This window comes from Urocitellus parryii, chromosome 14, assembly GCF_045843805.1.
Source record: "Urocitellus parryii isolate mUroPar1 chromosome 14, mUroPar1.hap1, whole genome shotgun sequence".
Taxonomy (NCBI): Eukaryota; Metazoa; Chordata; class Mammalia; order Rodentia; family Sciuridae; genus Urocitellus; species Urocitellus parryii.
In genome coordinates this window covers 54194292-54218603 of record NC_135544.1, presented here as the reverse complement: position 1 = coordinate 54218603, position 24312 = coordinate 54194292, and the positions used below count along the sequence as shown (strand labels likewise).

At 46.1% G+C, this 24312-nt stretch overlaps 1 protein-coding gene across 5 annotated transcripts; it reads right to left on the bottom strand.

The window, feature by feature from the left end:
- Positions 1-1873: 1873 nt before the first annotated feature.
- Positions 1874-23425, bottom strand: Slc18a1 (solute carrier family 18 member A1). Of its 5 annotated transcripts, XM_077792671.1 has the most exons (15): positions 23302-23425; positions 21782-22145; positions 21101-21159; positions 18231-18314; positions 17183-17275; positions 15377-15466; positions 15105-15148; positions 9330-9390; positions 9152-9247; positions 6148-6226; positions 5362-5413; positions 3899-3962; positions 3541-3660; positions 3189-3322; positions 1874-1987 (listed from the first exon to the last, which is right to left on the bottom strand). In XM_077792671.1, the coding sequence occupies exons 1-15, from the start codon at positions 23423-23425 to the stop codon at positions 1874-1876; spliced, it is 1578 nt and encodes a 525-aa protein (XP_077648797.1). The 5 variants fall into 5 exon arrangements, with proteins under 5 accessions (XP_077648797.1, XP_077648799.1, XP_077648798.1 ...); XM_077792673.1 differs by lacking the exon at positions 9152-9247; XM_077792672.1 differs by lacking the exon at positions 18231-18314.
- Between the last annotated feature and the right edge of the window lie 887 nt (positions 23426-24312).

Sequence of the window (24312 nt, the reverse complement as noted above, 5' to 3'; positions counted from 1 at the left end):
ACTCTTTCCTACATAGGCCCAATCTCTGGTCCTTATCCTACTTCTGATCCACAATTAAAAGGGGCTCTGACTTATTTTCTTGTGTTTGGGGTTGACTCTTGTCAAGAGACTCTTGACGTACTCAAGAAATGGCATCCGTTGGTTTCCCCTTATCCATATCTTTGCGTGTTGCTCAAGCAATGTTAACCTGCAAGTCAGGGTGAGTTTCCCTTAAAAATCCCCCTTATTTTTTTGAACGCATTAGTAATTTCTGTAACAAGCCCAACATTTATTATAAATCCCACCCACACAGATGGGGGCTGGCAGCAGTCCTGCGCAGCTGGTGCCCCTCCCCCGCCTCACTCCAGCTTTGCTTAGGAGCCTCCGTGGACGGTGGACGCCCACCCAGCCTGCCTTGGTAGCTACAGTTTATATGTTTGGAGGGTTTTCCAATTTTACCTTTGGGCTCCTCCACACTCTGAGACATGGCATTCTTACTAAATGATAAAAGTCCACCTGGTTTTGCAAATCAGGGGGTCGAATTAAGGCCAAAGCCCTAGAAACATGTCCATCCATCAGGCATTTGTTGTTGCAGTGATAAGGGTTGATTGAGAAGCTCAGCACAAATGTGTTCTGGTGATTCAGGGTTCCTCCTGAACCCATCAAAGTCCTACGAGGGAATCAGAAGTCGGAGCCAGGTATCATCCTGTGAAGTCTGAATGCCCTGTGTCACGTCATTCTTTCCCTCTCCCTACCCCTGGTGGACCTCTCCATCCTGTCTCTGCTCCATCTCTACCAGTATCCCCCACCCAGACCTGGAGCATCTGGGCCTCTTTGGACTTGAACCTAGGAATACTAACATGCACTATGGTTTTTAGACCATGTATTTCTTGTTTGTCCAAATAGCTGAGAAGCAACTTAGGATGGATGCCACGTCTCCCATCTCTTTGAAATTTCATCCCCCAATAACCACCTCAAAACGATAGCGAAATGTTGTAATATTTATGGCAACTACTGCATTTGCCCACACACTCTCTTGCTACAAAACAGCCTCTGGTTGGCCGTGTCTGAATTAGGTTATCACTTATTCATGCACAGGTGTGGACAAGGCCTTACTCTACTTCTCATATGAGGAAATCCACATTGAGAGAGATTTCAAGGCAGTTTCTGTTCACTTCTTCCCATGAGATCTCGGTTCCTGTAGAATGTCTGATCTATCCTTTACCTACTTTTATTTCTAAGACTCTAAGAGGTTGAGGAAAAATAGGAATACACACAGGTGATTATGAGACTGTCAGCGACTGAAGCACAAGAGAAACTCTTCTCTCCATTAGATAAGAATAAAATAGGGAGCCCTCGTTAGTCACTGAGGATAAAGTCATTCTAGCAGTGTATAGGTTTAGCTACAGAAAAAACACTCCATTTATTAAAAAATAAGCAGCAGTACAATATTGAGGATAGCTTCTCAGCTCAGCACGGGGAGTGTATCCAGGAACAGAGGCCAAAACTCTTTTAATTTGTTGGGAATATGCCAGAGAAAACCAGAGAACAGATACAACAAGGCTTGTCAGTCACCCCTCTGGTTTCAGGAGCACACGGCTCGCTGCCACCCCCAGGAAATGAGTCATCCCTTCCCAGAGCTTCTCACAACTCAAGTTCAGTCAATCCCAGGGATGCTCTGTCCTCCCACAAGAGCTGGACACCTGTGGCACTGAGGCACAGAGGGAGAGTTACGCATGGCACCCAGGGGAGGGGAGGGGAGGAAACACCCAGGGGAGAGGAAGGGGAAGCCCAAGGAGCAGCACATCGCCATCAGGCTCCAGAGGCAAAGGCGGTTCCTGAAGCCCAAGCCTCCTGGATTCACCTGTGACAGGGCCCGGGGACACTTCTGCTGCTACTCCTCACTGTCAGGCTCCTCATCGCTGTTCTCCCCCAGGGGAAATTCCTTGGTGGGCTTCTGGGTTGCATAGGTCCGGGTCTCCATGGGACAGTCCTGGCTCAGAATAGCCTGTAGCAAGTGACAAGAGAAATGACTGCATATCTTTGAAGATCTCCCCTTTCCAGTTCCCCCACTAGATCATCCAAGTCTAGTGCTGCTTAGGAAAGCCACCACACCCTCTGTCTGCTTCACCAACGTGCAGAGGCCTCCCAGGGTAGCCAGGCACATCAACCGCAGTCAGGAAAAGCATCTGAGAGTCTTGTAACTGAATCCTAACGTCATTAATGCAAGATACAGCAGGAAATTGGCTGAAGTTGGCAGCACCCTCCAGCAAACCTTCCTGTTTACTTTTGTTAGCCTCCAAATGTATCCCCTCCCCCGCAGACCCTCAGGGCACTCATGCTGCCAGGAGAGGAAAGGACCTTATTGACTAAGATCACATGATAATGGCAGACTAAAATGAATGCATGTGCTGGGTAGAATTCTGCCCAATGAGGGCAGAGATAACATGGTAATTGTTGTGGTCTGGATGTGAGGTGTCCCCTCCAAAGCTCCTGTGTGAGTCAATGCAAGAAGGTTCAGAGGAGAAGTGACTGGGTTGCAAGAGTCTTAACCCCATCAGTGAATTAATCCCCTGATGGGGTTAACTGGGTGGTAACTGAAGGTGATAGGGTGTGGCTGGAGGAGTTGGGTCCCTGGGGGCATGACTTTGAGGTATATATTTTGTTTCTGGTGAGTGGAGTCTCTCTCTGCTTCCTGATGACCACATAAGCCACTTCCTGGTGCCATACTCTTCCGCCATAATGTCCTGCCTCACCTTGAGCCCCAAGGAATGGAGCCAGCTGTCTAGGGACAGAGACCTCTGAAACTGTAAGCCCCCAGATGAACTATTTCCAAGTTTTTCTTGTCAGGTCTTTCAGTCACAGCAGTGAAAAAGGTGACTAAAACAGACATGGACATCTTGCTAGTAACTACCCTAACCACAGGATGCCACCGAAGGTCCCCTGCTCCCAGCTTTTTGTGAGACTCTTTGTGAGTTTGCCATTTTCCGTTTTTTTACTTAAGATCTTTCTCGACAGCCAGATAGGAGGCTTAAGAGAAGGGACAAAGAAGGACACAAAGGAAAGATGGACATAAAGGAGGAACAAGAAAATGTGGCAAAGCGGAGAGATGATCAACAGAGGGAGGAAGGGGCAAGAGGTGGAATAGGACAGGAGAGACTTTAGGGAGAAACACGCACGCTTTTTTTGTTTTGTGCACAAAGCCTTACAAGTTTCTCCTCCTTGGCTGGGGGGCTCCGCAGGAAGTAGCAGAGCGGAGCATAGCTGATGTTGATGACCCCAATGATGACCATGAGCCAGGGGAAACCGATGGCCCTCACGATGGCACCCCCGGTGGATGGGCCTGCAAAGAAGAACTCAAATTCATAAGAGTCACGGAGCCTTTCTCACCCGTGGGACACTGTGCTGGGTGCAGTGGGGGACCCAAGGACATCACAGTATCAAACAGCCTCGCACCAGCTGGACAGCAGCCAGCTGGCTCCACCTCTAGTGCATGTGTGGGAGGAAAAGGAGAGGGGGACACCCACATCTGGGCGCTGCCCTCTCCCCCATGCTACGCACCTATGGCAAAGCCCACACAAAAGGCCACGTCAGCGATGGCGTAGACACTCCCGTACACTGAGGTGTGGCGCAGGTCCACCAAGTGCCCCATGATGGGCATCAGAGAGGAATCCACCATGCCTGTGACAAACAGGACACTGTGGGTCAGCAACACCCCCAGTTTTTACATCCCCTCCTCTCCTCCTGCCCTAGTCCACCCTGGGCCTGTTGAGGAGGCCATGGTGGGAATTATGAACCCATCTCTGGGTCCCGGCAGCTCTTCTCCTGCTCCGTCTGCCTTTCCACCTACCTCCTCTGGTGAGACAAGGAGGAGGAGGAGCAGCCACCAAAGCCAACATCAGGGGCATCTTGCACTTACCTATGGCAAAGCCAAGGCCTGCGTTGGGGCCAATGAGACCAAAAATACTGTGGGCCAGAGGAACCTGCAAGAGGAAGGAGGGGGACGTCATCAGCACCCCAGCCGGTTGGCGGGGAGGGTGCAAAGGGTCTTCACCTGAAATGCACTTATCAAGCGTGTGCTTGTGCCACGTGTGTTAGCTCCTCGTGAAGGAGAATTTTCACCTCCATTTTAAAGACACAAAAACAGGCCTGGTACCATTTGGGTCAAACACCCTTCCCAAAGTTACAGAGCTAGTAAATAGCCACGATCAAGGTGGACCTCAGACTCAGCTCTTTAGACCATCCCAGTGGTCCTTTTCTGTTGAGGGACTGTCCCTCCTCATCCTTTGGCTTTCTCTACCCAAACACACACTCCTGTCCTCATTCTCCACTGAACAGAGTTGCCTCTCTTTTCCATGACAGACCCATCCACAGGTGCTATTTAAGTATGTAACTAGGTGGCCCCTGGAGCAAGAAGAATCCAACAGCCCATGAGTGGAAGGAACAGGTGGCCTGGCTTGGGTACCACATCAGCAAGCTGGGAAAGTCACCCTCACCGCCCGCTCAGCACCCCTGAACGCCCTTCTTTCCCTTTTTGAAGGTTCCTGACACCTTCCCTGGGCACCCAAACCCACCATCCCAGCACACTCACTCTCCAAAGGCTTAGTGTATCATTTAGACATTTGCAGCTGGTAACATCCGTAGGGGTGACACCCCAAGAGGTGTTATATTTACCAAGAGTATTGGTTAAGATTCACTGGGGGCTCCCCACTTTACGAGGACCACCACCCGTGAGATGCTATCAGAATCCTCTTGGGACAGATGGGAATATGGAGCAGACAGAGGTGATGCAAGTAGCTCAAAGCCAGTTGGGCAGCGAGGTCGAGATGGAGCCTGAGCTCCTGCTCACCATCAGGACCACCAGCCTGTCCTGAGCACAGTTCTGTTTTCATCTCCCTCGAGCCCAGAGGCCAGTGTACTTATGATCTCCATTGGGGGCAGGAGAAAATGTGGACTGAGAGCGCCTGACAGGAGCTACTGAATCTGAAAAAGCCCTTCTTCCTTCCATCATCTACCAAATATTCCGGTGCCAGAGTCTGAGGCACAGGCAATGGTTCCCTGTGACTTCTTCGGGGGACCCGTCAGGGTGGGCTGAGTGCAGGAAGTCATGAAATGCACCGTTCACCTGGCTCCAGATGTGGATACCGGCATGCTTCCCTTCGCTGGCTCTCTCCCAGAGCCGCGGCCTCCTGCTGCCCACTGCCCTGGCCTCCTTCCCACCTCCCTTCAATGGCATGCCACTTCAGATGGTGGCATCGCCCCCAGGGCTAACTCCTGCCTACTCAGAAACAGCTTTTTTGACAGCCTTTGCCAAACATTTTGAAGGAAATGGTCTTGAATTATCTGGCTCTCCCACCCACAACAGGGCCTCGTTATACTTACACACAGCAAGCTGGCACCCACGACCACCATTCCCACCAGGGAGCACAGCCACCTGGGAGGAAAGAGCCGTCATCATCGGTGCTCAGGGGAGGGGTCCCTTCCACCTGCCACCCCAGCCCTGCTGACTCAGGAGGCGCTCAGCAGGCAGCCCTGGTCTCCTGCTGTGTACCAGTTCTCAATGCCTCCAGCTCTTCTGTTTCATTTGGCCTTACAGATCCATCTCGAAAATCACTCATCTCCTCCTATCCTATTTTATTTGGTCTCAAACATTCATCTCAATAAATAAATAAAACACGAAAATATCAATTTCTTTTCAGCTCTAATTTCCTAAGCCAGTGCTTTTGAATTGATTTCAAAAGCCTGAACTCCAAAGATAACTTAAAGCTGTAACTGTTTTTCCCCCGTAGTAGAGAAACAGAATTGGGGTTTCGACTTCTCCGCTCCCGATCCCATTCCCTGGGTGGCTTCTGAGGCTTCGCTGTAGAATTCCCTGGGGTTCCCTGGAGCACCTTTGGACAACCAATGCAATGCCCCAGCTGCCCAGTGGAGAGTAAGGGCTCCCTGTGTCCCGCTGTCTCTTCTAGTGACGGCTCAGGACCGCCCTCTCTCCAGGTTGCCCCCACTGCCACCCATCCCCCACCCTCCCCTGGTAGTTTTTATTGCTCTGTGCTTATCCTAATTTTCAATCTCAGAGAAGCAATTCCTCCTCCCAAGCACAGAGACAGCCTCAGGGGTCTCTCCCATCTCACATTCCTATCACTCTTCCCAGATCCCCGGGCTACATACCGACCCATCTTGTTGGCCAACACACCAAAGAGGTTGGTGCCGATGAGGTAGGACACGCTGGCAGGCAAGAAAGCTAGACCTGCAGAAGGACACAGAGCCTCACCTTGGAATGTGCTCAATTCATCGAAAACATCTTCTATCCTACAAGACACCGACGTCCCCCCTGGTGCCTTCCAGGATTCCCAGACCACTTTATTTTATGGATGGAGATCCACATATAAACCCAGAGTAGAAGTTGTAGAACCCACATTGCTGTCCTCCTCATGAGCAGGGCTTCCTGTTTGATGATACTTGCTCCTGCATGGGCTCCTGCCATCTGCCATGGAACCCCTGGAGAGCCAGCACCATGCTGTTCAGACTCAGCTTCCAAAACTGTGAGCTAAATAAGTCTCTAGTCTATGAAGTCAGCCTCAGGCAGTGTGTCACAGTAACAAAAAAATTCACTAATACAGGAGATAATAAATCTTACTGGACCGGCTGGTTTTGAAGCATAAAGGAGATATTTAAGGGAGATTAAGCACTTTACACAGTGCCTGGAATGGACGAAGTGCCTTATGAGTATCAGCCTTGATTATTATCAAAAAGTCCATGACAGGGTCAGGACCTAATCCATGCTTCTCGCTCCAATGCTGGATGTTCGCATTCTCCTACCCTACCCATGTGGCAGCAAAGATGACTCTGGTGTAAGGGTCTGCTTAGAATCAGCAGTGTGAGTTTCCTTGAGTTCCACCACCCCTCTCTGCACGTGGGCCTGGAGGAAACGCACACAGCCCAGGAGAACACATTCATTACAGCTAAACCCAAAGTCAACAATCCACCAGGTCCTAGCCGACAGCTTGTTTGCTTTTTTTTTGTTTTCCAGTGGTACTAGGTACTGAACCCAGGGGCACTCTACCACTGAACTATAGCCCAACCCAGCTGCTTGTTTGCTTTTAATATTCTCTTCTGTGGAGTAGCAGTGAAGCACACCTTAGTGTATTTGCTTACTCTATCTGCACAGAGTGGCAATCTCTTTAAACTGTGCCTCTGTGTTTATATTTAATTGCCTTAAAAAAGTTTAGAGGTTATAACTACTCAACTGTTTATCTGATTGTTGAAACAGGCACTTCTGGAAAGCTCTCTGGCCTAGAAATAACCGCTTGGCATCATTGTAGATGGTGTGAAATCTGCTAAATGAGATTTTTCCCAATCTATGGGGCTTGCTTATTAGGACCAGCCATATCTCGCTTTGAGTTGCTGACGAAGTGCCTATCAACACAAGCTTTTCACAGCGTGCCTTCAAGGGATAGCAGATTACACAGAGCTGTGACTATCAAGATGGTTTCAACCAAACAATGATGAAAATAATAGCAGTTATTATTGACTGAGTATATTCCATGTTCCATAAAGTGTACCTATCCTTAAAATGATTACACACCTCAAAACAACTCTAAAAATAATTTCCACCTCTGCAAATGAGAAAAGCGGAGATCAAAGGGTTGAAATAACTTATCCAACATGATAATTAATGAGTGGTCAGATCAGAATTCAAACCCAAGTGGACATGTATCTAAAGCTTGGGTTATTTCCTGCACTTGGGGACAGTTGCTAGCACCCAATGGATCCCAAGGCAAAGACTGTGTCGCATCATGATCAACAAAGTTGTCCCCTTTGCTCCTCCCAGAAACCTGGAGAGCTGTTCTTCATGTAGAACAGAGGTTTTGGAAGTGTGATCATTGAACAGTTCACTAGGAGCACAGACTCGTTTTTCCTGACCTGCTGGCCAGCACCCAGCAAGCACTCCAGGTACCTCCAATGTCATCACTGGAGAACTTTGAAGTGAGACTTTACAGATGCAGAGAGCACTAGGAAAAGCTGTGGGAGATGCTGGTAAATGGTGACTGAGTCACTGGTAACTGAGACTGGTAACTGGGTTGCTGAGGAAGGACTTCCTCATGCTGTAGTTGCTCATGGGTACCAGTAGCCTAAGTGGCCAGACCCTAAGCCTAAGGGGGGCATTATCTGCACTGAACACTGACTAACTCAATTAATTGTCATGGTCAGAAGCAGTTTCAGCCCAGAAAAATTCAATTTGGCCTAGGAGTGCAGCTGGGAACCCTGCTTAGAACTGTCCCCTTAAAAATTAGATTTAGTGCTTTCTGTTACATGTTGAGCTGTATCAGGCTCTTATCAGCTTCCCCTCGGGCCCCAGAAGCCTCTCTTCCCTGCAGTGACTGAGTCATCTGCACGTAGCAGTCTCTATCCCCTTTCCTCAGGCTTTCCAGAAATGGCTGGAGCCTTAGAGGAGTCACAGAGTCTGGCCCCAGAGCTTTCCACGGGGATCCAGAGCTGAGTACCTTCCCCAGGGGACAGCCATAGGGCATCCTTCTTGAGCATCATTTTAGAGATGGAAAAAAAAATCAGCAAAGAGAGATGGGGAGTGGAAGAGAGGAAGTGTGGGTGGACGTGGTATCATGTGTTATTTACAGGATAAGACAGCCCCACACCTGTCATTTATTCCAACAGTCCGTGTGGATGGCAGTGGTGATGCATATTAAAATTGCACATGGGACAAAGCATTTCTACACCTGAATCACTTATTCCTCCAATTCCCTCTAAACTAGATAGTTACTTTCCCTTTCAACTAGAGAGTTATTTGACACTTCAGAGGTGAAAAAGGTGGTTTGCACAGTTTATACAGCTAATCAATGGAGCTGAAACAAAAACCTAAGTCTTTGGACTTCACTAATATTCATTCATTCCAGCCCAGAGCTAGGTATGTGGTCTCTCAAGAGTCTCCTTGGTCCCTTCCCCCATGTCCTTTCTTAGGCTACTTTTCTGAAGAATTTTCCACCCACTGAGGCCGATTCGTGGATGTGGACATGGAAGGTAATTCTGCGAAGGAAGCTCATTGTCCCCCTGAGATGTTAATGACCTGGACTTGATGATGCCTTTTGGTTTCCTGTGGAAGGGCCCACAGCACTCACCTTCTGCCCAAGCCCAAGGCAGGGACCAGGTCTCTTACCTAACTGCCACTCGGGGGAGCACATGGTCTGCATCATCCAGATGGGCAGGGTGGGCTCCAGCATGGCCACCCCCATGTTGGCAAAGCAGATGGAACCTGAGAAGGCAGGCGGTTCTGTGGGCCACTGTGCCCGAAGCCCAAACCCTCCCGGCTAGGAGGCAAGCCGTTGCCGCCTTACCTGCAGCCACCAGGATATAAGGGTCCTTGAGAAGCATAAGCAGCGGGGTCCCTTTGGTACTCTGAGGACAAGGATGACAAGAACTTCCATTTGTACAGTGTTTACCTCCCTCTTATTTTCACAGAAGCTGAGAATGTGCACATAGGACCTCAGAGACCATCTATCTCGACCCCTTCACTGTGGAGACCTGGAGACCCAAGTCCAGGAAGAGAAAGTGACCTGCCCAATGTCACACCGTGAGCTGGAGGCAGAGCCTGTACTGTCCCAAGTGCAGGGCGGGGCCTGATGGGAGTCACAGAGAGAGGGGCAGCACACTCTAGATGTGACCCCTGCCTCCAGATGACTGTCAGGCAGGTCAGGGTAAGTGGTGGCAGGGTCGGGGTTAGACAGCAGGGGTTCCAGGGCTTTTCCACTAGATCCCCCTGGCACCAGTGTTTGCCCAGAACCACAGGCAGAGTGCTCCATCCCACTCTGCATAAAAACACTACCTCAGGGGACTGGAGATATAGCTCAGTTGGTTGAGTGCTGGCCTAACATGCACAAGGCCCTGGGTTCGATCCCCAGCACCACCAAAAGCAAAACAAAACAAACCAAAAACACTATCTTGACTCCTCCAGCTGTCTGAATTATTCCTTTCCTTTGAGCCACACTGGACTAGGAGCCTAAACCCTGGGGTTAAAACACCAGCCCAAATGATCAGTTCTATCTTCCCTTTCCCTCAAGATATACCTTGTCCCGGCCACACTTGGCCACCCCACTCTCCTTCCATGCATCCCAGCTGCCCGCCACCATCACTGCTGTCTTTGCTTCAACTACCTGGTTTCTCAGTTCCAGGGTTCCTCGTCCTACCCACTCTTCAAAGTCAAGCTCAACTGGCTCCTCCTTTTCCACCTTGTCCTCTGACTCAGCAGCTGAAACTTCTCCCTTTTTCAAGCTTCCTGAGCATTCTGTCCTAATCTCCTATGGTGCATACTGTAGTCAATCTTGTAAGAGATCTGAGAGTTTTGATATGATATACACAATGTAAATTAAATATAGAGACCCTAAAGTAGAAAGAGCATGTCCTCATCCCAAACATAGTTCAAAGAAACTGATGTAAATCATAAAAATACACATAAAGAAGTCCAATACACTCTTTCTTTTGCAAACACCCCATTTCTAGGAATTTAAAGATCACTGCCAACTTTCTAAAATGCATGCATATAAGGTTATTCATTGTAGCATCATCTGTAACTGCAAAGTACTGAAACCTACATAAATGTTCCAAAAAGAAACAGAATACACAGAGTGGTGGACCATACAGCTTCAGAAGCAATGCAGAACTCTATGTACAGATGAGGAGTGGTTTTCAGAATACATTGTTAAGTGTGAAAGAGAAAGGAGAATGCAAAGACTATAGAGTACGATAACTTTTGTGTAAGAAAAATTGGAGATATAAGAGAACACATGTGAACTATTTATTTTTGGGAAAAATGCAAAATGCATAGGAAAGATAAACTGAAAAAACAAGTGATTGCTCATGAGCAACAGGGTTAAAGAAGGGGAAGGGTAGAAAGCTCATGGAGATTGATATTAGAATACCTTTTTGAATCATTTTGACTTTTAGATGATATGTTCTTTACATTCAAAATATGAAATTGTGTTCATGTTATGGATGGAATTGTACCCTCCACCAACTCACAGGTTGAGCACAATTCCTTAATGTCCTATTCTAACATGAGGACTTGGGGGAAATAATTAAAACTAAATGAGGTTTACATGAGTGGAGTGCTGATCTGATAGGAGAAGTATCTATGTAAGAAGAGGAAGGGACACCAGTGATCTCTGTCTCTGTGCACAGACATCAAAGAAAGACCATGTGGGGTCACAGTGAGAGAAGGTGGCCACCTGCAAGCCAGGAAGAGAGCCCTCACCAGAAACCAACACATTGATCCACACGTTGATCTTGGACTTTAGCCTCCAGAGCTCTGAGAGACTAAATGTCTGTTGTTTAAGTCACTGAGCCCATAGCATTTGTTATGGGCAACTCAAGTAAACTAACAAATTCACAAGAATGGAAAAAAAAAAAACCTAAAATCAAATGCAAAGAAAAACAAGTGGACACAACTGAATGTGAAGTGCACCATGCGTCATATAATCACACTAAGGGTGAAAAAACTAACATAAAAATTTCTAATTGCAGTACTTTGGTCATATTCCCCACATCCAAGGAAAAAGAACTGAATGCTATCTTGAATGCTTTCTAGCAAGCTTGCTTTTGGGTGTGTGGGTGCACAAACTACAAGCATTGTAGGACTGCATAAAAAGTAAATGTCTGGACTTGGGGGGGACACCAGGATTCTCTCTATGGAAAAGATTCAGGAAAGCAGTAAAAAGTGGAGTTTGAACTGGAGGCAGAGGTCTCAGTATGAACTCCTGTGGATATACCGGCTCTGTTACTGAGATGGCATTAAAACAAGGACACCCCCATAGCAGTGGGACACCAAGTGCCCATGTTTTGGTTTCTAAACACCATCCGCCATTGAAAGGAACCTGAGATTCCTGGAGAAATAGTTGATCCCAGGGCTAGGGAGCGGGGTAGGTACAAGATGACGTGACATATGTTTGTATCACAAAGCAAAAAATTACTCAAAAAAAGTCTGTGGGCGTGTTAAAATGACTTTGAAGCCAGTTTGAAAGTGTCTATACTTGCTAAATCTATAACAATTTGACCATCAAAATAAACAGAGATGGTTATGAACTTCAAGCTACTGAATAAAATAAAAATCCATGAGTTCAAACTGAAAATAAGCAAAGAAATGAATTGTATATATATTGACATATAATGTGTATTATACGTAGTTGTGTATGAAGAGAGGAAGAGAAAAAAATGGCTATTTCTTACAGGAAAAAAATGCCAACTGATGATATGGGGGAATCAGTAAAATAGAAATTGCTACATTTTTCAAACATCATAGTAAACATTGGTTCAGGCAAGGATTATTGATGGAGAATAAATCTAGGGGGAGGTGATTTTTTGAGGGAGATGAGAGATTTATATGCTCTTACAGTGTTCCCCACAGGTTGTCAGAACAACATGAAAGAGAATAGCTACACATGGAAGAGACCAGTCGGCTCCCTGACCCAGGGATGAGAGACCAGGATGAGAGATGAATAGGTGCCATATGACACTCTAGAGGAGACGGGCTCACTCAGGTGATGTGACAACAGAGGCTGCAGAGCCCACAGTGGATCGTGAGGAAACAAAAGGCAAACCAAATTTAGAAAGATTCTAGAAAATAATGGTTGGTGTTCTTCAGAAATGTCAGTGTCCTTCCTCAGTGTATTCCCAAAGGACTTAAAAACAGCATACTACAGGGACACAGGCACATCAATGTTCATAGCAGCACAATCCACAATAGCTAAACTGTGGAACCAACCTAGATGCTCTTCAGTGGATGAGTGGATAAAGAAACTGTGGTATATATCCACAATGGAATATTACTCAGTATGAAAGAGAATAAAATGGAGAATATAATGCTAAGTGAAGTGAGCCAATCCTCAAACACCAAATGCTGAATGTTTTCTTTGATATAAGGAGGCTGATTCATACTGATTGGTGGAGGAACATGGGAGGAATAGATGAACTCTAGATAGGGCAGAAGGGTAGGAGCGGAAGGGAGGGGGTATGGGGGTAGGAAAGACGGGGGAATGAGATGGACATCATTACCCTAAGTACATGTATGAAGACACAAATGATGTGACATACAACCAGAGGTATGAAAAATTGTGCTCTATATGTTTAATATAAATTATGATGCATCCTGCTGTCATATATAACAAATTAGAATAAAAAATAATTTAAAAAAGTATAAAGTCAAAATATTGCAAATAAGAAAAAAATGTCAGTGTCTTGAAAGACTAAGACTGAAAAACTTTTCCGGATTGTGACACAGGAATAATCCTGAGTCCTAACTGGAGGGAAAAAACCTGGTAAGAATAATGACAAATCAAAGCTGGACTGTAGATTAAAGTGCTGTAGCCACATCAAATCAATGGGATCCAGAACTCTACTGTCACTGCATAGGAAATATCCTTGTTCTCAGAGAAAACTCTGAAATATTCAGGGGTAAGGAATCATATAAGCAATGTACTCTCAAATCACTCAGAAAAAGATCAGGAATAGGGCTGGGGATGTGGCTCAAGCGGTAGCACGCTCTCCTGGCATGCGTGCAACCCGGGTTTGATCCTCAGCACCACATACCAACAAAGATGTTGTGTCCGCCGAGAACTAAAAAATAAATATTAAAAATTCTCTCTCTCTCTCTCCTCTCTCACTCTCTCTTAAAAAAAAAAGCAACAATAATAAGAGTGGAGAGAGAGAGAGAGAGAGAGAGAGAGAGAGAGAGAGAGAGAGATTGATTTTAATAGTTATGGTAAAATGTGAAGAACCTGGGGATATGGGAGTTCTCTGCATTATGCTCACAACTATTCTGTAAATTTAAATTCATTTCAAAATGAAAAGTTTTTGAAAGTCTAATGAAACTCTGGTAATTTTTTTGCCCCCCATCAAGTTCTTCCTAAAAATGTCCTGATGCCCTCTTCCCTGGTATCCCATGCCTGGTTACTTGTTTCAGGATTCGTCAGTCCTGGCCCCAGGTCCTCGTGGCAGTGGCAGAACCATCTGGACGCGTGTCCCTGGGCCCAGGCAGGGCTAGAGCTGCATTAGGACCAAGCACATTCCAGGCCTGGGAGTCCCGGCAGAAGGTCTTCCGTGTTCCTTGCTCTGAAGAGTTTCCCTCCCCAGTACCCAGACATTCTACCCCTACAGCCAGTTCCCAAAGGGTGACGCCACATCTCCAGGTCACGGTGGGGAACTCTCAAGGTGCCAGTTATACCACAGTTCCAGATTTTTCCAGATGCTTCTCTGGTTACCTTCACTGTCTCTATCTATATAGAATGAGGCTAAAAATAGTCCATTATTTCTTGGACTTTATAAGATAAAGCAGAGACAGAGATCCTGGGACACAAAGATCATCAAGAACTTTTATGTATAATTATAATTACTCCCAGATTAGCTTGATGGACCATAGTTTGCAAGATCAGGTCTTTAGACCAGACTTTCTCATGCGCTTCCACACTTTGTTATTTTCCCTCCTGCATGTTGAGTAATTCATCACAATATGATTTGATATTGATTTCCCAGACCATCTTTGGTTTGAAATCAGACAAATATCAACTCAGATATTTACTAACCATGACAGAATGACATTCTGTTAGGGATGCTCTTACAGGAAGTCTTTCATTGGGGAAAGGTTGCCTGAAGGCTTCCCTATCTCTAAAAAAAGATTTCTTTGACTTTTTTTTTTTTTTTTTTTTGGCACCAGGGATTGAACCCAGCGATGTTTAACCACTGAGCCACATCGCCAGCTCTTTTTATAATTTTATTTAGAGTCAGGGTCTCACTGAGTTGCTTAGAGCCTCGCTAAATTGCTGAGGCTGGCTTTGAACTTGTGATCCTCCTGCCTGAGCCTCCCGAGCTGCTGAGATTATGGGCATAATCTGTCTTTGGTCTTTTCTGGGTCCTGTCTCCATCCTTGTCCAATTTTAGCCAGACTCTTTTGCCATTGCCCATACTCCCCCAGATGTAACCCAGCCTAGGGGCCCAAGCACAGATCTCATTTTTCCTGACTCTGTTCCCCTTCATCTTTCTTCTAGTGGTTTGACAGGATGTCTGGGTCCCTGCCCCTGGCCCTTCTGTCTACCTCTATGCAATGGAAGTCTGTGTCTACTTACTTCAGGAGAGACTTTGGAAGGCTTCAGGATGAAAAGTTGAAGTGCTAAGAAAGAAGAGGGAGAGAGACAGTAAATTCCCTTTGTTCACTCATTAGCTGGGGCTCCAGTAAGAGCCATGTTGCTGCCACCCTCTAACTCCCTGAGTTTCTTCCCTCTTTTCTAGGATGGGGGTGCCCTGGATCCATGTAAACACGTGCACACTGACCCCACAGCCTAAAGCACTCCCGTCCTGACCTGGGCTACCACTGACCAGGGTCCTAGTGCTGACTTACCTCCATCCAACAGCGCCAGGAAGGCCAAGATGAGGAAGGGAGCAGGCTTCCCAACAAACTCGTACATCACACTTCCAAAGGGAGCGCCCACTGGGAAGGCAAAGCAGCACAGACCCCGGGAGTGAGCAACCCAGTCGCAGAGGCTCATCCGCGGGCGTTACCCACCAGGGGCCAAATGTCACCTGGGCTTCTGGAGATTCATACATGGAGAAGACCCCGCCCCTGTCCCCCAAGGAGCTCACTTTAGAGTGAAGAAAATATGAAGGGCAGGTTCAAGAAATTGTCACTGTCAAGTTTGACAGTAAAATCGGATGCACAAAGTGCTGTGCCAACACAGTGAGGTGGGTCAGAAAGTCCTATTGGCCACAAGGCCTTTGCCAAGTGCAGAGTGCCTCGTGGGAAAAAAGAAAAAGTATGCAAGAAGACCACAGAGGCGTCAGAAAAGAGCGTGTTGCTACAGAAGAGAGGGGAGAGAGTCATTGTTGGTGTTTGGGAACAGAGCGGGGGGACAGAGGTGGAGAAGGTTGAGGTCACTTGTCACGGGCCCCAGGTGGTCAGATGAGGTGTCTACTGAGCTAAGCATCAGTTCCTTTCAATGGGAGAGAAACACCCCACCGGCTCTGGGCTCAGGAAGGAGGGAACAGGAAAGAGATCAGGCTGGGGCCATGTTCCAACCCAGAAAGGGTGAGGAGCGGCCCTTGAAGGGGCAGCAGAGGGTGAAACAGGCCTGTTCATGTGACTGTGAGGAACGAGTCCAGTGTGCACCAAGTTTAAGGCTGAGTTTGGGGGAAGATGAATGCTAACAAAGAGCAGGGCTTTGTTCCCTCTGTGGTTGTACAGGGTGGGGACAGGCTGGGAAGGAGACTTTTGGCATTTTCTCCTCAGTGGGCTTGTAGCCTCCTGGAGGGCAGGACTATGTCTGGGGTTCTTACCTATTGCCCACTGTTAGCGTTGTGCTTGGCATGTAGTATACACTCAGCAAAAGTAAGTGGCTTTGGACTAGTAGATTAAAACACGTGAAGGATGAGCCTCGAGGAACGCACAACCTTATGGCCGAGAGCTCGGGATTTGAAGTGCAGAAGATCTGAGGTTCTATCCTGGCTCTGTTGTTGCCTGACTCTATGACCTTGGATGGCTGCTTAATTTTTCTTATCCTCAACTCTAACCTGGGGACCATTTTTCGTCCTTCGGGTGGCAGTGAGGAATAAAGGAAATTATATCTGGGATGAATTCAGCAGAGAATCTGGGTGGGGAGAGCACACTCTCATGTTGAAAGCATGGAGATTCCGACATGGAGAAGTAGAGATACGGCAGGCAGAGCAGGTCACTCACACGGGGAGGTTCGTTCCCTTGGACAGGCTGGCTTTCTGGATCTCTCTGAGGTCCTTATGAACGGCACAGCTTATTAAGGATAAAGAAATGAAATCTTCCCTTGGTGATATTGGTTTTTGGAGGGTGGTACCGGGGATTGAACTTAGAGGCACTTGATCACTAAGCCACATTCCCAGCTGTATTTTGTGTTTTATTTAGAGACAGGGTCTCACTGAGTTTCTTAGTGCCTTGCTTTTGCTGAGGCTGGCTTTGAACTCTCCATCCTCCTGCCTCAGCCTCCCGAGCTGCTCAGATTACAGGTGTGCACCACCACACCTGGCCCTACGTGATTTTTCTGAAGGAGTCCACCTGTGATTGAGCCAGGAAGAGAAAGGAAACACTCGCTCATCTTCCACAACCCAGGACACCTGCCTCCAAGGGTCTGCAGTGCTCCCAACCTTCCTGAACCCAGAGTTGCAGCAAGGTGCCACTTACCCAGCACTCCCAAAGCCAGGCCCCCCAGGGCAATTCCCATGGCTCGCCCTCTCTCGTAGTCATCAGTGTAGACACTGGCCAGCATCCCAAGACCTGAACAGAGAATGACAGAGGGAGTTGGCACCTGGGAGGGCTCTGTCTGCCTCTCTCAGAGTCCTTGGTCTCTGCTCTATCATGTCGTGACTAATAATCTTAGATAAAGTTTCAGTTTGAGGGGTGTTACAAAACTTATCCATAGTATATTGCCAATACTGTCCCCCACTGGTCCCTCAAATGTCCACACTACTCATTCCTTCTGGGCATTAATGGAAATGCAAAGGCTTCTGGGAAGGGTGACACAGACGACCACTCTCTAATTGTGCCATATTTCATAGTGTTTGATCATTTCCTGGCCCATTTTCCTGCATGAGGGGGCTCTGGAGCAGGTGAGGGGAAGGAGCACCTATGAGCAGAGACTGTTCCACTCAACATTGTGCCCAAGGGGGGGGGGGCAGGAAAACACCAAGCACCTGGAGCACGGCCTGAGCTGGCAGGGCACAGCACCCACAGAAGAGCATAAAATATCAGCCTCACAGGATGCCATGAAATATTTGACAATACTTAGCAAACTCTGATGGTATTACAGGTGGTGTTATTATGACAGTTCCTATAAAATGAGAGAGAGAGAGAGAGAGAGAGAGAGAGAGAGAGAGAGAGAGAGAGAGAGAGAAGAGAGAGAGAGAGAGAGAGAAGGGCACTAAGTAAAAACCTGGCCTGTTTATGGTTTTACTTGGGCTTATTCTGAACTGAGCTAGCAGCATTATTATTGTATTATTCCAGGATGTTATGCCAGACTTAGGGATCCATGGCACTGCCAGCCACTCTGCAGCTACCTTGTTCCTGAATCACAATTTCTTCCTACCAGGATGAGGTTTTCCTTAATTAATTTTCTCATATAAATCTTAGAGTGATATTATAGTGTCTGAGTAAGAGGTGGTAGGAGATGTGTGCGTGTGTGTGTGTGTGTGTGTGTGTGTGTGTGTGTGTGTGTGTACACACGCAGCATTACCTGCAACAGATGAAAACGAAGATCCAATGCCTTGAAGGGTTCGGGCCACAAACAGCAGGGTATAAGTGGCAGAAAAAGCAAACACTGGGGAGAGAATATCAAGAATGCTCCAGTTAGCAAATTGTGTTTGATTCCCCAGCCACCAGACAACCTGCCCGTGACAAGCAGAGATGAGTCATTATGCAAATGTTTCAAGAAAGCACAATGATTTGGGCTTTCTGTTCTTGAAGTTGTCCTTCTAATCTCCCCAGCCTTCACTCAGGACTGATTTTTATTTTTAGGACTGATTTTTTAATTGGCAAGAAGACTGAGAAACCGCAGACGCATACCAAGTCACCACACAGAGCAGATGGAAGACCTGGTCTCCACATTTCTTGCTGAGAGCTGCATCTCTAAGTCACTGGAATTAGGGATGTTTGTGAAGCCCATCGGCCTGGGCGAGGAACTGGTTCCTAGCTCCTACTTCAAAAGATGTTGCCTCCTCCATAACACCCAGATTTGGCCTTTGTCATTACTGGGCCACATTGGGTCATCTGGAGTACTGTGACAGGAACTTGTGGACACATCGTAGACCACAGGATAGAAAATACCTTGTGATCCAATCACATCCTTCTCCCTATCTTATGTCAGAAGATCTTTTAACCAAATCAAATTAGTCTGTATTAGATATTAATAAATGCACAGACAGCTCTGCTAGACTCTGCGAGCAAACCTGAAAATAAAGAGAACATCCAGTTCACGGAAACTGAACCAAAGAGCAATAAGTTATCCAAAACTAAATCACAGGGGGTTTATTAAAACAATGGAATATTATTCAAACTTAAAAACTAATGATGTGCTGATACCTACTCCAACATGGATAAGCCTCAAAAACATTGTGCTAAATGAAAGAATTCAGATGTTAAGGGCAACATATCATAGGATTCCAATTGTTGGTGGTCAGGTTGGTAGATGCAGACGTGCCTCACCCTCGATTCCAGAACAGTGTCTCCCAAGGAGAGGAGAATCCCTCCCCAAGTGTCTGAATCAGAGAATGTTAATCCTCTTGCCCATTCATTATAGGTGTCTCTGGTTGGGCTTGTAATCTTCCTCAATTACTTCCCGACATGATCACACATTGCCTAGCAAACACGCACATTCCTGGTGTCTCCCTTGCTGGCCTCCGGTGCCCTTTCTCAGACTTTCTGATTTCCAGTCCACAGAGTGGCCAACTGATTTTGATGTGCCCAGGACTTTCTTAGTTTTAAAACTGAAATTCACACTCTCTGGGAAATCCTTCAATCCTGGGCAAAACAGGATGGTTGCTCACCCCATTTAGGAAGATCAGAGTAACTTCCTTTCCTCTTTGCACACGGGCCCCTGTTTAGTTCCCAACAATTTTAAGCCTAGTTCCCTGACAGGGAGCTGGATGGGTAATAATGGGCATCAGAAACCTCTTTTTAGCATGTTTGAAGACCCTAAATGAGGCTACATAGGATATCCTAAACACCAAATATATTTTCTTTTGGCTAGAATTAGGCCAACTTAATTTGGCAACACTGGTGGTCGCATGGAAATACTCATTTCTATTTAATACGTATAGTTTGGTAGATAAGAAAAACTTTAAAAATATGAGTGTTTATCAGAGAACGAGGAAAGGACCTTATGCTAAAGAGCCTGGTTCCACTGATACACAACATTATATTATTTTGCTGGTGTTTGTCATGTCTCCCAGGCAACCACCATCTGCCCCTGGGGCTGGAACCACGACTGTCGTCGTCCTTTAAGTTCCATAATACATGTGCTCCGTAAGGTTTTATGAAATGAATTCAAAGTCTTATTAGATGACATCGTTTTTTAAATTTGCTGTCCAGCAAGGACCAAGCTTTAGAAGTTCACTGGACACTATGAACTGTAATTTCCTCATTTTTTTTTTTGATTTAGAACAGCATGAGGAAGTTGTAGTTCTCAGGTGAAACTGCGTTTCTTAAGTTCCTGTATTTTGCAGTCTTCCTGCCCTGAATGCAACAAATTCTCATCAAACCTTGGTTTGGTAGGAGTCCAGTCCTATGCTGGGAGGGAAGAAAAGACGAGAAGGAGGAATAGAGAAAGATAAGTAACAGAAAGATAAGAAAATCAAGAGGGAGAAAAGGTTATATTGCTGGAGAGCAGGGAATTACTAAAGGGAGCAGGAGCTACCAGTGTGCTCACAGGCTCCCCCCATCTATTAATCCCCAAACGAGGATCCTCCATTTACTCCTTTTTATTTTTCATTCTCAGCATCAACTACTTTTCTCGCTTCCTGTTTTTATTCCATCTGCATTCTATTTGGAATATTTAGCTGATACAGGATAGGCTCTCTAGTCTTCTCATTTATTTAACAAATTTACTTTGCTAAACCATAATCTTTATTGGGAAGTTGGAGACTTTCTGGAATTTTCCAATTACTATTTTCCAACTTTTTTTTTCATTAGCTGTGGCATATTTTTCTTTACCATGGCATATTAGAATAATTTGATCTTTACCCAAGGCTGGGAGGTTTGCATGAAATTCACTGAAATTCACATGCATATGTGAATGCTCACATACACACACACACACACACACACACACACATTAATATATATTATACAAACAGCCTTTATGATTTCCACTGATAAATGAAATATCTGTTCTCCTTCAGCAGAATAGACAAATTCCAGCTAGACTAAGTTGTCACTACTATCCTAGTCCCCCATTCCAAAAATTGCAAAGCATTCAAATCAATGTCCCAGTCCAATTAGATGGCTAATTACCGGATGAGCTAACCTGACCTTGCTCTCTATGCTGCACTCACATGATAAAATCAGAGGTTTCAGTGAAGGGGAGAACAGGGGAAGCATATTACTTACTAACAGTGGAGAGAAACATGATAACAAAGCCAGCGAACATGGGGATGTGATATCCAATCCTAAAAGGGAATAAACAAAAGAAGATACCATTCCAAAGGGCACTCACACACACATATTTTTTTAAACGCTAGTGGAAACAGAAATGTGGTTAATTTGAGTTCGTGGTAAACATGTCTCTGAATGCAAGAGTGGAGGTGGAATACAGCATGCGAATGACTCCATGCAAATAAACAAACATGCAAATTGACCTGCAGACTGAGGCCAAAACCTCTTCCAGAAAAACTCAATAGAGTGTATATCTCCTCAAAACATTGCCATCATCCCTCAAGTGACTAGGAAGCCATACTTTAGAGGGCATTAGGACTGTCTCATTCCCACCTGGGTCCTGTTCAAGCTATGTTCCAGAGAATGAAGGAACATGAGCTCTAATCGCTGCTCACTGGTTCTCTTCTTGGCCCTCAATATTCATTACATCACTAGGGAAATCAGAAGTTCACAATGTTTCACCAATAACATGTCATCCTCTGAGGCCTCGGGGTAAGTAACTTTCCAAGGAGCTGATACTCTGGGTCCCACAGTGTTCCTTCTTTTTTCCTTCTACTTATCCATATGAAACCTCTGCCCAGCCTGCTATTCCTGAGCCCACGGGTACCCTGTGGGGTATGGCACTGACTGAGATACCTGTTGGTGAGAGGTCCCACGAATGGGTTGACCAGAAGTTGCATCAAAGCCTTTGAAGCAAACAGAACCCCAACCCGGATGTTCTCTTCCTCCAAGAATTCTGTGCCCTGCAGGCAGTTGTTTCTATGAGCTGTGTTGGCTTCGGTGACTGGAGGGGGCACAGTGCCAGAAGAGCCATTTGTCCAAGCTGTGCCCCTGGGTGCACTTTGTTCCACAGCTATGGTGATATTGTCAAAGAAGGAGAAGATGGTGGCAAAAGTAGGAAGGGTGAGGTCCAGCTGGGAACTCACAGAGAGGCTGGCGTGCCCAGAAGAATTGACCTCTTTGAACTCCGTGGCATACAGGAAGGTGGGCACAATGGGCACTGAAAGTCAATGAAGACCAATCGTAAGGGTTAGGGACAGATTATATTTTGCCACTACTAGGTTTAGGGATTACTTTAAGGTTCTGTTTTATGCCAAAGGAAGACCTTTGTTAAGTGACATCCTTTAAGGTGAGCTAAAGACTGTGCCTGCCCAAACTGTGCTGTTAGCTAAGGGACCTGCATTCCAACCATCACGTCGCTGGTCCTCCCAGATTCATGGATTCTGCATGGGCCATTTTTCCTACTCACTGAGATTTATTTACCACCTGAAAATCAATACTAATTGAGCTATAGTGATATTTTGCAGACCGATATAGATCAGTGAGGCACCCAATGTGCACGTTCCCACTTCAGTGAGATCTGGGACAGTTCCCTGGTACTTGAATCCCAGATCTGACAACTTTTAGCAGGCAGCCTCAGGCATATCATTTTATGCTTCTTTGTTTTAAAAAAAAAAAAAACTACCAGGATGCTTTGTTTTTAGGTTTTAAGATTATAATCTATGTGGTGGGGGAGGGGCTTGTGTGCTCATATTTCCTCCTAGGAGCAATGATTCAGTATTTGCTAATCCAGCACTTGTGACAGCTTTACAAAACATAATTATAACCATAGAACCACAAATAATGAGAATTGACAGCATTGGATTAGCCACTTGTCTCAGGAAGATTCTTATTTAAAATAGTATATTTTACCCAGGGGCAACAAGTTAGTAACGTTTATACCCTGGCACAATATAACATAAAGATTAAGGGAGTATCATCTAGAAAAAGAAAACTCCGAGGGAATGAACTGCAAGAAGGGTAGGGCTTGATAGAAGTTGAATGTCCAAATGTCGTGTGCCATTTTTAAAGGACAGAGCTTAGGGAGGCGTGGCTCCCAGAGACAGGATGGGGAAGCAGAGGGAGGCCACTCTGGTTCCAGGACTTCCTCCTTTCTGGCCAGACACTCTCTGAACCTCCTTCTCTTTGAACCTCTGGAGTCATTAGAAATGGCAGGAAGACTTGGTTACTGTAGGCAGTTTCCCCCAGCCCCTAGCAACCTCTATATGTTTTCCCACCAGAAAAATAAGTCCACTCATTGCTGAAATGGAGCAGGCTGTATTGCCTAATGGAGTCCAAAGCAAATTAACTCTCACCCTGGAGACCCCCAAACGTACCCACCACAGTAAGCAGCATGTTGTCCAGAAGCAGGGCAACAAACACCACCACAAGCACCAGCTGCCGGGACCCTCTGCCTTCCTCCAGCAACCGCTGAGGAGCATCCAGGACTGTGCGAAGCATGGTGGGGCAGGGCTGGGGCTGGGGATGGCTTCTCCTCCAGGTGCTCAGAGGCACCTGCCGAAGCCCTGCAGCCGCCCTATACAAGAGGAGGAAATCTGTCCCTGTGAGCGAGACTCATTGTTAAAAAGATAAGTGCAAAGGGTTACAAGTAGCAGGAGTGTTTGAAAATTTTCCATGTTTGTCCCTCCCTTTATTTTTTTCTTTTTTTTGCAGTGCTGGGGACAGAACCCAGGGCCTCATGCACAGTAGGCATGTGCTCTGCTAATGAGCTACACCTTCATTCCTTTTAAAATTCTATTTTGACACAGGGTCTCACTAACTTGCCCAGGCTGGACTCAACCTCCAGAGCAGTTGGGGTTACAGGCATGCGCCACTGTGCCCGGCTCTGATCACTTCTCACACATATCAATAATGCTATTGATTCCCAGATTGCCTTCCAGGTAAGCGCTGCTTACCAGTAATTTATATTTGAAATTTAACCTAATGCATTACCTGTATGCTTCTCAAATGTCAGACATTTGCCCCTCACCTTGATAACTTATATCTGAGAAGTATCTGGACAATTACTTATTTACTCTTTTCCTTTAAGTCCATGTTTTTAAAATATTGCTATACTATTTTAAAAAGCAACTTGATATACCATGTAAAAAGAAAATTATGTTGTATGTCTAGTTACCACCCCCAAATTATGGGCTAGGTTATTTGAACCACCCAAAAATATCTCATGTGGCCAAACATCACTCATGCTGCCCACGGAGACACATTAGTCTGGGCCAACTTTCATTTCACAGTTACAAAATCAGAGACTCAGGAGCTTAGGAAGTTTGCCCTTGATCAAATTAATTATTGTCAAACAGGGATGAAATCTCAAGCTTTTTAACTTGCAA